This window comes from Amblyomma mixtum, chromosome 1 (assembly GCF_055824585.1).
Source record: "Amblyomma mixtum isolate Tamu chromosome 1, ASM5582458v1, whole genome shotgun sequence".
Taxonomy (NCBI): Eukaryota; Metazoa; Arthropoda; class Arachnida; order Ixodida; family Ixodidae; genus Amblyomma; species Amblyomma mixtum.
The window spans coordinates 217,296,473-217,311,407 of NC_143012.1; the positions used below are offsets into that span (position 1 = coordinate 217,296,473).

The window sequence follows — 14,935 nt, forward strand, 5'->3', positions numbered from 1 at the left end:
CGGTATTTCGGGTTTTTGCGCTGAGCCTGCCACGGTCGGACAGCTTACGGTGAAGTGCAGAGAGCCGCGGTCACCACAGCCAAGGAAAGGGCCGAGAAAACAAGTTCAAAAACGTCTCTACGAGTTTATTGTGAGCCTAAATTTATCAAGACTTCAGACTCTCATCGGTTTCCACGTTATTTTAGCGGATTTTGAGACAGGCGTTTTAGCACTTCGGGCGCATCTTATTACCGTACGCCTGCAACAGAAGTTCAAGTAAAACTTCGGCTTCTTTTTTTTATTTTCGGTGTAATACCAGCTTTATACTGCACTTTAAGTGCTTCCGGTACCTTGTAGTGCAGCTGACATTACCTTGTTCCATTTATCTGTGAGCTTTAAAACAACGCGGCCAAAACAGATATAGAAATTAATGAGGTTCCTGATTTTTTCAATGCTCTATCGGCTTTGGTATCTGGATAATCTGTATAGCCTCAAGGTATCTCTTTCAAGAAATAAGAAAACGTGTCTGTAGGAACTCACACTGAACTAGTGAAACGAGACGTGAATCATCTCAGGACCAAATTCGTGAACTCTTATCCACGACTTGTGCCCCGTCGTTGTCATAACTTAGGTTTTCGGTAACCGGTAGTCAATGGCACTTCCAATCACCTGGGCCAGCAACATGTGGAACAAAGGTTGTACGTAGCGGGTCGCAACGTGTAAGAATACTAAAGACGAAGAGAAAAATTAAGACTCCCTGCACATCCAAACAATAATTATTAGTCTTATCAAGATGTGGAGTTTCCTGCCTAAGCAGAGCTCTTTTTGTTTGAGGTAGTGTTCTCTGCTCTGCTACAACTATGAAGACTTAGCGTAATGTTAATTGCGACGGGTTGGATAACACCGTACTGTGAAAGAAGCACCGGGATCTGCTTCAGCTATGCATGGAAGGCGCTCTCTGCTGAGTCCCGTTACCAGGTGGCAAACACCACGTCGGGTGAGCGGGCAGGTGTACGATGAACACATGGACAAGCACCGTAGCATTTTGTGTAAAACTGCAGCAACAGGTCCTCTCTGCGGATTGCCTGTGCTCGCTTACACGCATTGAACTGCACAGCGCATCTGAAAGGTGGCCAGTGATATCACAGATGAGTTTGAGAAAAACCCGCAAGGGTACCTGCAACCAGTGCATTTGGAAAGATAACTAACAACTCTGCTTTTCTAATCAATTAGCTTTAAGCGATAACATATTCAGTAATATTCTAATTGATCAACGCCACAAAATACATAAACTAATTAAAAAAAAAAAATCCCCTGTGCCCCTTGGTTTCTGTGGCTGTTGGCTTCTGTCATATTTATAACGAGCCCCTCATACCCCTTCCCTTGTTTGCTTAATTGCTTAGCGAGGGCCTCGGTTCTGGCAGCCTTGACTCCATAGGAAGCATAAGAGGGTTCTCACGCAGCTTCGGCCCTCTCCGTTTGATGACGTTCTACGTCACACCTGCGGTAACTCAGGACGTTCTACGTCCGCCGCTTATGAACGTGGGTGGCGCTGATGAACACTCTCAAGGTTAGGGTAATTGTAAACATAAATACCCCGAAAAAAAAAAGATTTTACAGCCGTCGCCGTAGCTCAGAGGTAGAGCACCGGACGCGTAATTCGGAGGTCGTGGGTTCGGATCCCACCGGCGGCATGTGGTTGTTTTTTCTTCTGCTTTTCTAATCAATTAGCTTTAAGCGATAACATATTCAGTAATATTCTAATTGATCAACGCCACAAAATACATAAACTAATTAAAAAAAAAATCCCCTGTGCCCCTTGGTTTCTGTGGCTGTTGGCTTCTGTCACATTTATAACGAGCCCCTCATACCCCTTCCCTTGTTTGCTTAATTGCTTAGCGAGGGCCTCGGTTCTGGCAGCCTTGACTCCATAGGAAGCATAAGAGGGTTCTCACGCAGCTTCCGCCCTCTCCATTTGATGACGTTCTACGTCACACCTGCGGTAACTCAGGACGTTCTACGTCCGCCGCTTATGAACGTGGGTGGCGCTGATGAACACTCTCAAGGTTAGGGTAATTGTAAACAGAAATACCCCGAATAAAAAAGATTTTACAGCCGTCGCCGTAGCTCAGAGGTAGAGCACCGGACGCGTAATTCGGAGGTCGTGGGTTCGGATCCCACCGGCGGCATGTGGTTGTTTTTTCTTCTGCTTTTCTAATCAATTAGCTTTAAGCGATAACATATTCAGTAATATTCTAATTGATCAACGCCACAAAATACATAAACTAATTAAAAAAAATCCCCTGTGCCCCTTGGTTTCTGTGGCTGTTGGCTTCTGTCAAACTTCTTGCTGAGTGGCCAGCTCCGGTGACAATAAGATTAGATGATGGATGCGATAACCATTTTGCGTTAACGATGCGATAGCGCTGGAAGCTTCATCCGGAAAAAAATGCGTCATGGGCCGCATAATTTCCAGGAGCAGAATTGATGTCACCTTACCAGATGTGACAGCTATGTGTTTCGGTCTTCATTCCGTCCACGTCGCCTCCATTAGATACATTCGGGGAAATATCTGACCACCCGCTAGAGGACACGAAGAGATGTCTGGTTGTATGCCGAAAGACGGCTAGAGGTCCGCAAACAAAACCATGAAAGAATGGCACAAAAACTTGATGTAAAGGCACCAACAGCTTATAATGCTAGCACATTACCAACATATAATGCAACTGGGCGTCCCTGTCAATGTTTTCATCATTTCTTTAATTGTACGAACCGAAGTTTTCATTCCCACACAAGGAAATTCCTCTGGCGTTGGTTGGCCGTTCAGAAGCGAAATGGAAGAAGTATGGCTACAAATATGCAATTGCTAAAACGCCGTCTGTTTTCCGTTCAAGCATGCGAGGGTCACTCGTTACACCGCTGCTGACAGCAGCAAGCGTCTCCCGCACTGCTAACGGTGAAAAGATAATAGGCCAGATGTGGAGGACAGAGAGGACACTTTTATTACTGACGGCGAGACAACTGCGCGTACTGCTGGCAGGTGGCGAGGGCTGCACGGACGCCGGCTTTGACCTCCTCCTGCAATACAGAACACGTGGTACGAGATCACCAAATGACTTCGCTGGCAGAGTCGCCGTCTTGATTATCGTAAACCATAACACGTCCACATAGCCGTCACCCAATGCTGCAGAGAACCTCCATTGTACGTCAACAGAATGTGGCCCCAAACTCCGATTTCTTAACATTAATCACGTAGTGGTGGTGTTATATGGTTTTCTATGCGGTTTTCATTATACAAGGGCCGTACGTTCTTCCAGTGTATGCAAGACATGCCGGAAATACATCAGGCGCTGACCGCTTGTTACAAATTAAGTAGAGCGAACAGTGTTTTTTTTTCATTTAACGAGTAGTCAGCGCGTCGTTTACTGCCACCGTGATTGTTCCCGAGAAAATAAAGTTCCGTAAAACATTCGCTTTCGTGAGAAATAATGCAGAAAAAGTGTGGGAATGACCTGAAAGGCCGTCGCAACATTTACTGCTAGATGTGCATATATGCGTTTAAAATGTTTTAAATATCTAGATTAGAAAACGAATACAGCCTGAATACAAATGTCACGTGCATTTCATTGTTAAATTTTCAAACTGCGTTGGCAGTGCGCAAAAAAATTTTGCCGAAGCATTTAGTGGCGATGTCGCCTTTTGCATGACAGTTTAAAAAAATCGCTCTCGCGCAGTAGAATGGGTTGACTCGTCCTGCTAAAATCTGAAGTTCACTGAGAGTGCTATCTCAATATTAAAGTAGTTCAACAGGCCGCGGCTACAAAGTAATTGCGTTTATTAGGCGTGAAAGCGTTGCCTGTATTTATTAGGTGAAGGAAACACTTTTATCAAAATTATTTCAACAACATTTTTCGGGACTATGTTCAGAGGGGAAGTCCACATTGATTTTTTTACCTTGGTTAATTTTACCACGTAAAATGAAACTTGTCGAAAATTACCATCAAGGTTTCCAAATGTAAAGCCAAGCTTATTAGGCACCATGATTAGTTGTCTATTCAGCAGGAGCACATATTTCAAGACATGCACTATGACTCAGCATTGCACTCAACATTTGGCGTTCACCTCATTCCTTCGTTGTCATGAGTTTTCCCTATATCAGCTGTCATTAAAGCATTCCATGGTTAAAACGAACCTTATCTCTGGTAAATCATTGGTCTGGTTTCAGCTTGAACTAGGTGCAGTTGAGTGGAACCTGCACAAGGCAGTTACAATTGCAGGATAAATTCCTTGCATGATATGAAGCCAGCCTCTTTAACCGTACGTGTGAGTGCGATAGGCCCAAAACAAGAATAATTTGAGGGAAAGGCCACTGACCTCCAGAGGTCTAAAATCAGTGGGTTGACCTGAAATTCATATTTAGTATCTTGTTCACAAAGAATGCTATGTCTGACTTGAAAATGTGCCGGTAGTGGGAGTTCTTGCCAATCCCTCCTGTCTTCGTCGGAACACTTCTTTTCGTTTTTCGCTCACGTCATTCTACTACTGAATGGAAAAATTTTAGTGTCAAAAGCTATTGTTTCTCAAAATTAACGCTTTCGGAATTTGTTCTGAACGGTTTTGATTTATATGTTAGGTAACTGCCAACGTACTTCCATCTGACACTATTTGTTCTGCTCTTTCCTTGCAGTCAGTGTGCCGTGTAGCTCTAAAAACCGAGCTTACTTTCGCAGTATTAAAAGGGAAGAGAGAGAAAAAAGGAAACCAGCACTTACCGAAAAGAAGGTGTTCGAATGTTGTTGCTGTAAGTAAGGAAAGAAGCTTATATAAGAGGCATTCCAATCAAAGTCCATGGTTAAGCCTAAATGTTGCCAGCCGGAGACAATTTTAAAATTCTGGTTTTTAAATCAAATGTTGCACTAGTCGCACTAGTCGCACTATGCGCACTAGTCGGCGCTGTCAACCTTAAGCGTTTAGTGGGCACCTCAATCACCTCGTAAGGGTTGTTGGGAAAGAGGGAGTGAAAGATCAAGGAGAGAAAGAAATGCAGTTAGGGCCCTTGATAAATTTTTACCACCTGTGGTTCTTTAACGTACACTGACATCGCACAGTACACGGGCGCATTTTAATGTAAACGCATTATATTTCCCATAAGCAAAAAGCCGTCCGGTGAACGCCGTCTATATGGCATAAAATTCGGATGATGCAGTACGCCGGTGTACGACGCCACACCCCATGTAAACGAACATGTATAGTAATTGATGAAACGTAACGTACTATGGACTAGCCATGAATTATAGTCATGACTCAGTCATTGTGCAATGTATCATGACTCTGCACATTTCAAACAATGTAAGGTAAGGTGTATAGAGCTTGCACGAAGTATGCGTAATCATGACACGTAGTCATAGTCATGGTCCGTCCGTCAGCACTTTATTTCTGCAAATAACATGACTCAGCACTTTACAATTACCGTAATCTAAGGTGTATAGAGCTTGTACATGGGGCATGATTATGCATAATCCTGCCCCATAGTCAGAGTCATGACTCATGAATCATAATCGTTCTGCAAAGTAGCATCAATCAGAACTTTACAAGTAACATAAGTAAGGTGTAAAAGCTTGCACAAAGTATGCATTGTAATGTCACGCAGTTAGTCCTGACTCACGCCTCATAGCCATTCTGCAACATAGCATGGCTCAGAACTTTAATGCTTTAACATTCTCACTCGTAGCAGTCTTAAGTGTCTCTGCCGAATTTTTATATTTTCTTATATAGTTATACGAATCTTATATAGTTCCCGCAATACACGTGCTACCAAGCACATCGCCTCGGACTCCTTAGCTAATATTACGTGCAGGTACCAAAAATGGATCTGGAAAATGCGCAGTAGAGCTTACTGCCTCCATTTACAGGACACCGACGTCAGACACGAGCTGGGTACAAGGTGGAAGACAAGAAAGCGATAAAGAGTCCGCGCAGTGCTGACTAAGGGAGAAGCGAAGGCTAGCGGCTATCGGATTGCTGATCACAGCCAATGCGGCCTGAACCACTCGCGAGACAACCTGTTGTGCTACTCGGCTTAAGTGTACTGCTTTTAGATCTGCATAGCAGACTCCGCCAATCTTTGCTTTTTCCAATCCAATGTAACTCACGATCCTGGGAAACGCTATCTGAACAACGGCTTGGTTCCATGCACAGCTGCTTGTGCCCAGGGAGACATACACGTGTTAGCTCCATACGCACTGGACCAACACCACCTAGACTGGACGCTCTGTACTTCCCTGTCGTGTTACACTTTTACACTTACTTTTTCTTTTTTTTTTGGAGGAGAGGGGGAAGGGGAGGGGGGGGGAGGGAGATGCCTGGGTTGTTTTTCTTCATGTCTTGCTGCTGTCCTGAGTGTTTCTCGCGTTCTGAATTACCGCGTTCCCCAAACCGAAACGCGTAACTACTTGGTTTAACGAATGAAGAAAAACTGCGCTGCTGGTGTAATGCTTAGTTAGTACTGCGTTTCTGTCGACTAGCTATATGCCTGCCCGCATATGCAAGCCTTGGCCTATTCTAATTTAGAGCTCGCACATGGTGACTAGGCACAACGTAAGAGGCGTACCTGAGTATCGCGGCTCAGCTCACAAAACTTCTCGAAGACGCAGTCCAGGTCTTCGCACTCAAGGCGCTGCTTCACCTCACCAAGCTTCTGACGGGTCTGGAAGGAAAGACGCATTGTCATCATGATCAGGCATGCTACATCCCCTGCAGGTAAGGGGCCTCTCCCTCTGATACCCATGTTATAACAACATCGCGGTGAACAAACGGGGGGTGAGGGAGCGTTGTCCACGAGAAAAGCGCTGGCTTTAACTGAACTTTATTGTTGCGAAAGCAACAATACGCGAGTAGCCGATCCATTTTGCGGAGCTGACGAAAAGCCATGCTGGGCATGCGCGAGGAGCAGTGACGTCACACGGCACACAGCTGGCGCGCCGCCGCCGTCGAAGCGCGAGAGACTAATAGGTACCGCCGCCGCGCTCGCCAGTTGCGCATGCGCAGTAGCGGCGCATAGCTAGCGTGCCGGGGCTGTCGCCGCTGTCCCGCGCTCTCCATCGCCTCTCTCTCTCTCGTTGCTTTCGCAATACTACAGATTTAACCAGAGCTAAACCGCTGCCAATTTTAAAGGACAGGCCGATCTTAAGTGGGCAGATGGCACACACCGAAAACCAAAGAAGCAACAACGACTGAAACGCAAACACGAGAAATGAACCGCGAACCAAAAACTGGCTATGATTTAGCCCTGGTTAAACCATGGTAGAGTAGCGAGAGGTACATACCCCTGGCTACGCTTAGGTTTCGCTTGAAAGTAAGACACACGACGTACCGTTCGGAGGCCATGTGAGTGGACGCGCTTCACATGCGCTCCAAAACTTTATCCTTTACGACCGGATTACATCATCCCAGCTGTTTGAAACTAGTATTATCAGCCTCCGCTTCTCGTCAGTAACCTGCCTATACCAACCTTTCCCGGTTTGGACTACCACATCAAAAGGCAAGATCATATCTTTTCCTCACATTGCTGCGTGAGAGGCTAAGCCTCGCGACGCAGCAGCCACCGATACCGAACGCTGCTAGACACGCAGCTTCGCACTCGGACCACCGGCGTGTCGGCGCCTCGACGGCGGCATGGAACCCATTGTAGTAGAGGGAGAAGACATCACCCTAGGAACTTGCCCCTACCAACGCGGCGAGGCGCGCGCTGCGCACACCAGCTGCGTGCTCTGACGTCACTCCGCGCATGCGCATAGCTGGCAGAGCCTGGTGCCATGGCTCAGCGCACAGCCACGCTGACCTCGCGAAGCGGCTGGCGTAGTGTAGCTCTCGATACAAAACAGGCATACATGAGTGTTTGCACGTGTCTAAAAGCAAACTGAGGGATAGAAGATTGTTTGGGAAGAACCCCCTAGACCCTGAAGTTATGTCCCTGTCGTTTAATGCTGCGCTAGGCTTCACTTCCCATCACTTCACTTTAATACCTTAAATACCCTCGTTAGAGGGTATTACATAAGGGGTGGGGCACACAGAAATGAAAAACATAAGTAACAGAGAAGTTGTAAGTTATACAAATATAAGATTTCCACTGAGCAAGTACACGCGTGATTCTTTCGAGGAACAAAGATTGGCGTGTGATAGCAGCAAGTTCTCGGGGAAGGCTGTTCCAGTCGTTCGCAGTGCAGGGGAAGAATGATGAAGAAAATGTAGTGGCGCTGGCCCGAGGTCGTGACACTTGCTGCTGATGGCCGGTGCGGAGGGAGATGCGTGGTGGTGGTGAGCAGATTTAGGATTCCTGTCGTAGCTCAGAGTAAAAAACTTGTGAAACAAACGTAAACTAGCAATGTAGCGGCGATGAGCAAGGGTTGGAGGCTACTTTGATTTGAGGGATGATATGCTGATCAAAAGAATACGATGAATGAAATGAATGAATCTAGTTGCTCGGTTTTGAAGGGCTTGAATAGAATTTCTTAGATATGCTTGTTACGGCGACCAGATGGGGGATGCGTATTATAATTTTGATCTGACCAATGATTTGTATGCGAGGAGCTTGACATGCTGAGGTGCAGAACGTAGGTGACGCTTTAAAAATCCTAGTGTTCTGTTAGCGGATGATATGATGTTTGAAATATGCGTATTATATGTAAGATCATGACAAAGATGAACCCCAAGGTATTTGTATGATTGGACAAGGTCGAGAGGAACGTTAGATATGCTGTATCGGGACAGAAGAGGGTAATGGCGACGATGGAACGACATATATTTGCATTTACACGTGTTAAGTGTCATTAGCCATTCACTGCACCAGTCTTGCACATGAGTTAAATTATTTTGAAGGCATTCTTGGTCGAAGGTGTTAGTGACTGTTCTGTAAATAACACAATCATCAGCAAACATCCGAATATGGCAATCTAATTTCTCAGGTAGGTCGTTAATATAAATTAGAAACAAGAGTGGCCCAAGGACGAATCCTCGGGGCACGCCTTAGTCTGGGGGAATTTAGTCGGGGGAAATGGCACCATGAAGGCAATGTATAACCTAATAATAATGAAAAAAAAAGCTCTACGAGTGATTTCAAAGCAGCCTTATGATGCCCACACATCTCCATTATTCACTAAACTCAAAATCGTGAAATTACAAAACCTGTATGACTTTAAGCTACTGTCAACACTTAAATCTGAAATACGTAAAGGCACACATACTCTCACAACATTGGAAAATTTGAAAAGTAACACATCTTTACGCTTAATGAGGCACACAGAACTGTGGCATGTTGCAAGATCTTTCACGAATTATAGATTTCAAATGGTTCAGTCTAACATCCCACAGATTTTAAATAAATACCACCTCACAACAGTGAAATTGCGCGCACTTTCTAAACTTGACTTGTATTCAATTTTTGTGTAATGCTTGCTAATACTTCACTGTTCATTCCAATTTCTTATGTACTAGAGTTGTTTGAATTTGATGTCTATTGTTTGAAAACTAGCTTCGTAGTCGTGATATTTGTTGCGTGAATCTGTGCTACTCACCTTTGTAAAAGCGTCCGCTGTCAGTTATTGGGAGGAGGGGCTAGTCAAGCTACTAATGTGTAGCTTTTTTCCCACATTCCATACCACATCTCATGTATCAATTTTTGCTTTGTGGTAAAATAAACTTCAAAATAAACTTCAAAACGCCTGAGGAGACTGGTAGGAGGTTAGACATTTGGTTATTGACAACGACTGGTTGGAAGCGGTGAATTAAGAATTCTTTTATTCATGCTTGTATGTCGGGATGTAAGTTTAGGCGAGACATTTCCAGAAATTGGTTATGAGGTACCTTGTCAAGCGCCTTAGCGAAGTCGAAAGAAATTGCGTCAGTTCGGAGGTTGGCATCAAGGTTGGCATGCAAGTCATGAACAAAAAGTGCTAGTTGACTTTCACAGGAGTATCCTTTGCGAAATCCGTGCTGCGATGAGTGAAAAAAATTATTTGAATCCAGAAAGTGCATCGTTAAAGAGTAAATGACGTGTTCCATGAGTTTACATGGCATGCTGGTGAGTGATATGGGTCAGTAATTAAGCGGTGAATCTTTGTTACCCGACTTGTGGGCCGGAACAACCTTCCCCACTTTCCATTCATGGGGTATGACACCTGTAGAAGAGACTGTGGGAACAGCAGGCACAAAAATTTGGCAGAAGTATGGTTAACTTTTTTTAGTACCTTGGTGTTGATTTCGTCAAAGCCGGCAGATAATGAGAGTTTTAGTTTATCTATAAGACATGATATGTCGGCTTCAAAGAAAAGTAACGGCTGGCATTAAACTTCTTTGGTCACTTGCTGTCATGAGGGGAGGGTCAGTTCCTGTTCATGAGAGAACAGAGATGCGAAAGCAGAATTAAATATGTTAGCACACTCGACATCGGAAACAGCAGGCCCGGAATCATCAGTGAGGGTAATAGTGCTTATTGATTGTGGGTTTAAAAGCTGCCAGAATTTAGTTGGGTTATCTTTAAGTATGTTGGGTAGGTCAGTATGATAAAATGAGCGTTTAGCGTTTTTTACTGCGACCAGGTATGCCTTCTCTGCAGTGTAATATTTTTCCCATGCGCAGTCATTTCCAGTCTGTTTGGCACTGCGGAACAAACGTTTCTTTTTGTCTTCTAATCTTCCTAGAACAGAAACCATGCTAAAGCATGGTTTCTGTTTGGTTGCGCGGAAGCTGCATTTGGGAGCATATTTGTTAGTCAGTTCGTTCATTTTATGAGTAAGCATCGAACAATTTTCGTGGATTGTTTGTTCTTGGAAAGAGCGCTGAAAAGATGGGAATTAAGCTTCCAACGCCCTGTTTATAGCCTCATAGTTACCTTTGGTATAAAGGGCGATTGTTTTTTTTTTAAGTTTCTTTTATTGTTGGCGTGGAGGTAAAAGATGCATGGATGACTTCGTGATCACTAATTTCCCGGAGATAAGTATTGGAGTTGAGGGAATCGGGTTGGCTAGATAGTGTAAAGTCAGTAATATTAGCGGTATCTCAGGCGATGCGTGTAGGTTGGGTTACTAATTGAGCAAGTTTAAAATTTAAGCACACATCCACAAACTCCTGTGATTCATGCTGTCCAAAAATAGGCTTATGAGGGTTATTCCAATCTATGCTAGGATAGTTAAAATCTCCAAAAAGGAGAACGTGTGAATTAGGGTGTCTTGTAAGTTCGTTCAGAATATTGTGCAGCTTTCGAGAGAATTCGGGGTTATTGTAGGGGCTCTATAGAAAACACCAATTAGTACAGATACTGGTGCGGCGCGACAAAGCGGCCATAATATTTCGAGGTCAGATTGGACATTAATGTGGGAACACTGTAGTTGATTGCTGGTAGAGATAAGGACGCCTCGCCCTCGGGGGCTTTTGCTATCGGCACGGAAAAGGTTAAAATTTGGTATGTTGCACAGAACATCAATGTCGCCCACATTATTGGTCAGCCAAGTCTCTGTGAGCACAGGCAGGTTACTGCCTGTTGAAGATACAAGGCTGGATACACTATCGCAATTAGAAAGCAGACTTCGTATATTAGTATAGATAACCAAAAATGAAATATTCTGTCGAGGGGAGATATAGCGAGGATTAGATAAGTGACGACGATGCGGAAGCGCTATGCTATTTCTTTCACCGTTTCGGTGGCAGTATCGAAAGTGCAGCATTTTTATGCCGAGAAATACTATGGGCCTTGTACCGCAAAGAAAACGGTCCGGCTTCTGCTCTTGCAAATGCGACAAGATGTTTGCGAGCTTTTTGAACAGGGCGGGTAAAATCTTCTCCAATGCCATAGTCCGTGTCCTACAGTATAGGACCTTTGGAAAGAAAAATTTCTTTTGTTTTGAAGGAGGCAAATTTTTCTATCATTGGCCGTTGGCGGTCCTCGTTATGGCGTCCCAAGCGATTAGCACGCTATATCTGACTGTACTGTAAGGTTGAATTTAACTTATCCTGACAATGCTTAATAATCATTTCTTCAGATTCGATGAATGACTCGTGGGGATTGGAGTCTGGAAGGCCATAGAATATCAGGTTGTTGCGACATGACCTGTTTTCTGTGTCGTCTTTTCGGGCCTCAAGGTTAGTAACAAGAGCAGCCGTCTACTGTTATCACTGCAGAAAAAAAAACACATAACAGGCTTGGCAGAGAGGCGGCTGATGGACCGAGAAACTCGAGTTGCATGCTTCTCAAGGCTTATCTCACAGCGATTCAAATGGCTACATGGTATGGTAGGCCGGCCTTCTGTATGACGGACATGCTGTTTCCGCATAAGGAATTGGTGCACAAAGGAGCGAGAATGCGGCTTTAAATTGAGCATCCGTCTCGTAGCCGGAGGGTATGGGGTTCGATCCCCAGTGTCAGCGGGTAACCTCCGGCGATAAAATGGGAAACTAGCTTTCATCTGACCTTGTGCTCGACTCTTTTGCGGTGAAACCGCTAGAGGTTGGGTCTTCGAGCACGCGTTGTCTACAGAAAAAATAACCTAGACGCTCCTTGGCCACGCTATTCTTGCGCAATTGAAAACTATCATCCTCACCATAATAATCAATATTGCACGCAACAAGATGCGGTGATTTTAGTTAACAGTTAGTGTCTCGGCACGACGGAGACCATCCCAGAAAACTATGAGTCTATGCTTCTCGGCTGAGCTTGCGAAATTGATTCAAAGATAAAATATTATTGGGACTCCGCGGCTCAAGGCGTGATAGAATGACATTTTGTGACGGCGCTTTCGGAAACTTACCTCTTCGTTGGCAGCGATACGCACGCAAGCCACGAAGCCGTACCTGACTAAGGCCGTCGCATCTGGAAATGAAGACAGAAAAACCATTTGCAAGGGAGTAACATTTTACTTGAATGGTGCACTTCTCGATCCCATCACGTACTCATCAGTCAGTTGCTTCATAATGCGCGTCCCCAACTGAGCTCAGGAGTGCTGGCCAAGGTGGACGAATAGAACACGCAAAATTTTTATTTACAACAAATATAAGGGTCTTTGGGTTTTCTTAGAACGACTGCTTACCATCACGATTGTGAAAGAGCATAAGTACGACGTTTAAGTTCTCTTGTGTGGGTTCATTTCAGCGCGAAATAAACAAGGAAATTATTTCGGACACGAAATATTTTTGCAGAAAGTAGAAGACGCGAAAACCACAATCCCTCCCTCCTGGGATCTGACTCCAGGACCTCCGCATGATTTGCGCAGTGTTGCTGGCTTGTGGCGGCTGTTTTGAAAACGGGCTTTTAAACTACAGTTTTGCGATGATAATATGACTTGAACCGAATTGCTTTCCTTCACAACGTTTTGTGAAAGTATCAAATCCAATATCATCCATCATTTGGCACAATGCATAAGCGATGAGGAGGCTCTAATTCAAGACGTTTTTATTCACTTATATGAAGAATATTTCTGACTTTCTGTATGTACAATATTGGATAAAAATTAAGCATAATATCGTAACGTATTCTTTTAAGCATTGACTATAGCATGCCATCAAAATCGAAACCTCAAATGCTCCTACATAACGGATACTGTAAATGCCCCCGTTTTGGTTCCTGAATCACCACTATAAAGTACCAGTCCTACAGCTTTGTCGTCTTTCAACGCATTTTCTTTCCTCCAGAGGTTTCTGGTAGGCTGGATACCTCTACTCAGCAGGTCTTTAGCGATGACAACGCTGATAGGCAGGACGATCGGATACCGCATGTAAGCTGACAAGCAGTGCCTGTTCACCCTTGGACGTTGATTGTGCTAATGTGACAAAGAATTCGTTCCACAGTGCAGTTGGTACGATGTTCTGCCTTCTACTGCTTATTTTGGGTGCTGCCTTTAACGAGGTGTCCTCAAATGAGACTCTTCAAGCCTGTTCTTGTCAAGGCAGAACATATATCGGTAAGTTCAGGAGCACGGGTAGCTGTGCAGGTCTTAACATAGTTGCACCATCTTAACTATCATAGTTTGATGAGCGATGATGCTTTTCCAGAAGGTAAATAAGTTAGCATTGGTTACAATTCTGAAATACCCCCCCCCCCCCCCCCCCCCCCCCCCCGGGCCCCTCGTTCCAAAGCGTAACATACTCAGAATGATGAGAAGGCTCATCTCTTTCTCGTGTGTTGACGGTCATTCCTCACTGCGAAACCAGTGCCGCATCGTGGCTTAGTAGGTAATGGCAAAAGAAAACCATAAGGGATCAGTGCACAAGCCCTAAACCGGAGGCTCAGAGCCTAGAAAATTTGTCGGCTTCTTTTCCGGCAGGGGGTTCGAACCTAGCGGCTTGCCTGGCCTAGCAGGAACGCTCCATTCCGCGACACTGCCCGCTCATCGCCGTCTTTTACGCAGCCCAAATCCGGTGGTTATGACCTTAGCACACCGTCCTGTCGTACTGTGTACGAATGTTGTAAACATTTTCTGACATTTTTACGAACAAAATCAAAGTCGGTTCGTTCACTCACTGCAGATGGAGAATTCCGGGTCGGCGCTGGCCAGGCACAGAAGGGCAGCGAGGGCGAAAAAGACCTTCATGTCGACGGAAGGATGAACAGAAGTGGCGGCAAGATGGTGCCCTCCGGAGGCACTTGTCTTTTAAAGGAGGCCTGTCTCGTCGTCGGCGCCATGCCAAGATCAGCACGAATAAGACGCCGGAGCGTCGGCAGTTAGCCTGCCGTGGTGATAATAGTGATCCTGCTGCTGGTGTGTTGTGTTTACGAGACACATTGAGAGCGCGAAAACTTTCTTTTTTTTTCGCCTCACTTGAGGGGGAGAAGGGGGCGCGTGCGATTTCTGGCGCGTACAGAGATTAGAAAGCGGGGGGGGGGGGGGGGGGGGGGGGGGGGCTCGCACAGGCAGCGCTCCTTGCCTCCTCTGGGTTATCGTCCTTACAAAAGCTGCGGTCGCAAATA

At 45.1% G+C, this 14,935-nt stretch overlaps 1 protein-coding gene across 1 annotated transcript; it reads right to left on the reverse strand.

Moving 5' to 3' along the window:
• Positions 1-2,958: 2,958 nt before the first annotated feature.
• On the reverse strand, positions 2,959-14,707 carry LOC149370895 (uncharacterized). The gene is made up of 5 exons (XM_089563486.1): positions 14,489-14,707; positions 12,780-12,841; positions 6,590-6,685; positions 4,752-4,778; positions 2,959-3,057 (listed from the first exon to the last, which is right to left on the reverse strand). The coding sequence occupies exons 1-5, from the start codon at positions 14,556-14,558 to the stop codon at positions 2,983-2,985; spliced, it is 330 nt and encodes a 109-aa protein (XP_089419612.1). The 5' UTR covers positions 14,559-14,707; the 3' UTR covers positions 2,959-2,982.
• Positions 14,708-14,935: the final 228 nt, after the last annotated feature.

Excerpts from the sequence above, each read along its gene's own strand:
- LOC149370895 (XM_089563486.1), bottom strand. The coding sequence starts at position 14,558 with ATGAAGGTCTTTTTCGCCCTCGCTGCCCTTCTGTGCCTGGCCAGCGCC. Across the intron at positions 4,779-6,589 it reads AGCTGAGCCGCGATACTCAG|CAACAACATTCGAACACCTT; the intron begins GTACGCCTCTTA and ends CCTTACTTACAG. Across the intron at positions 3,058-4,751 it reads ATTCGAACACCTTCTTTTCG|GAGGAGGTCAAAGCCGGCGT; the intron begins GTAAGTGCTGGT and ends TCTGTATTGCAG.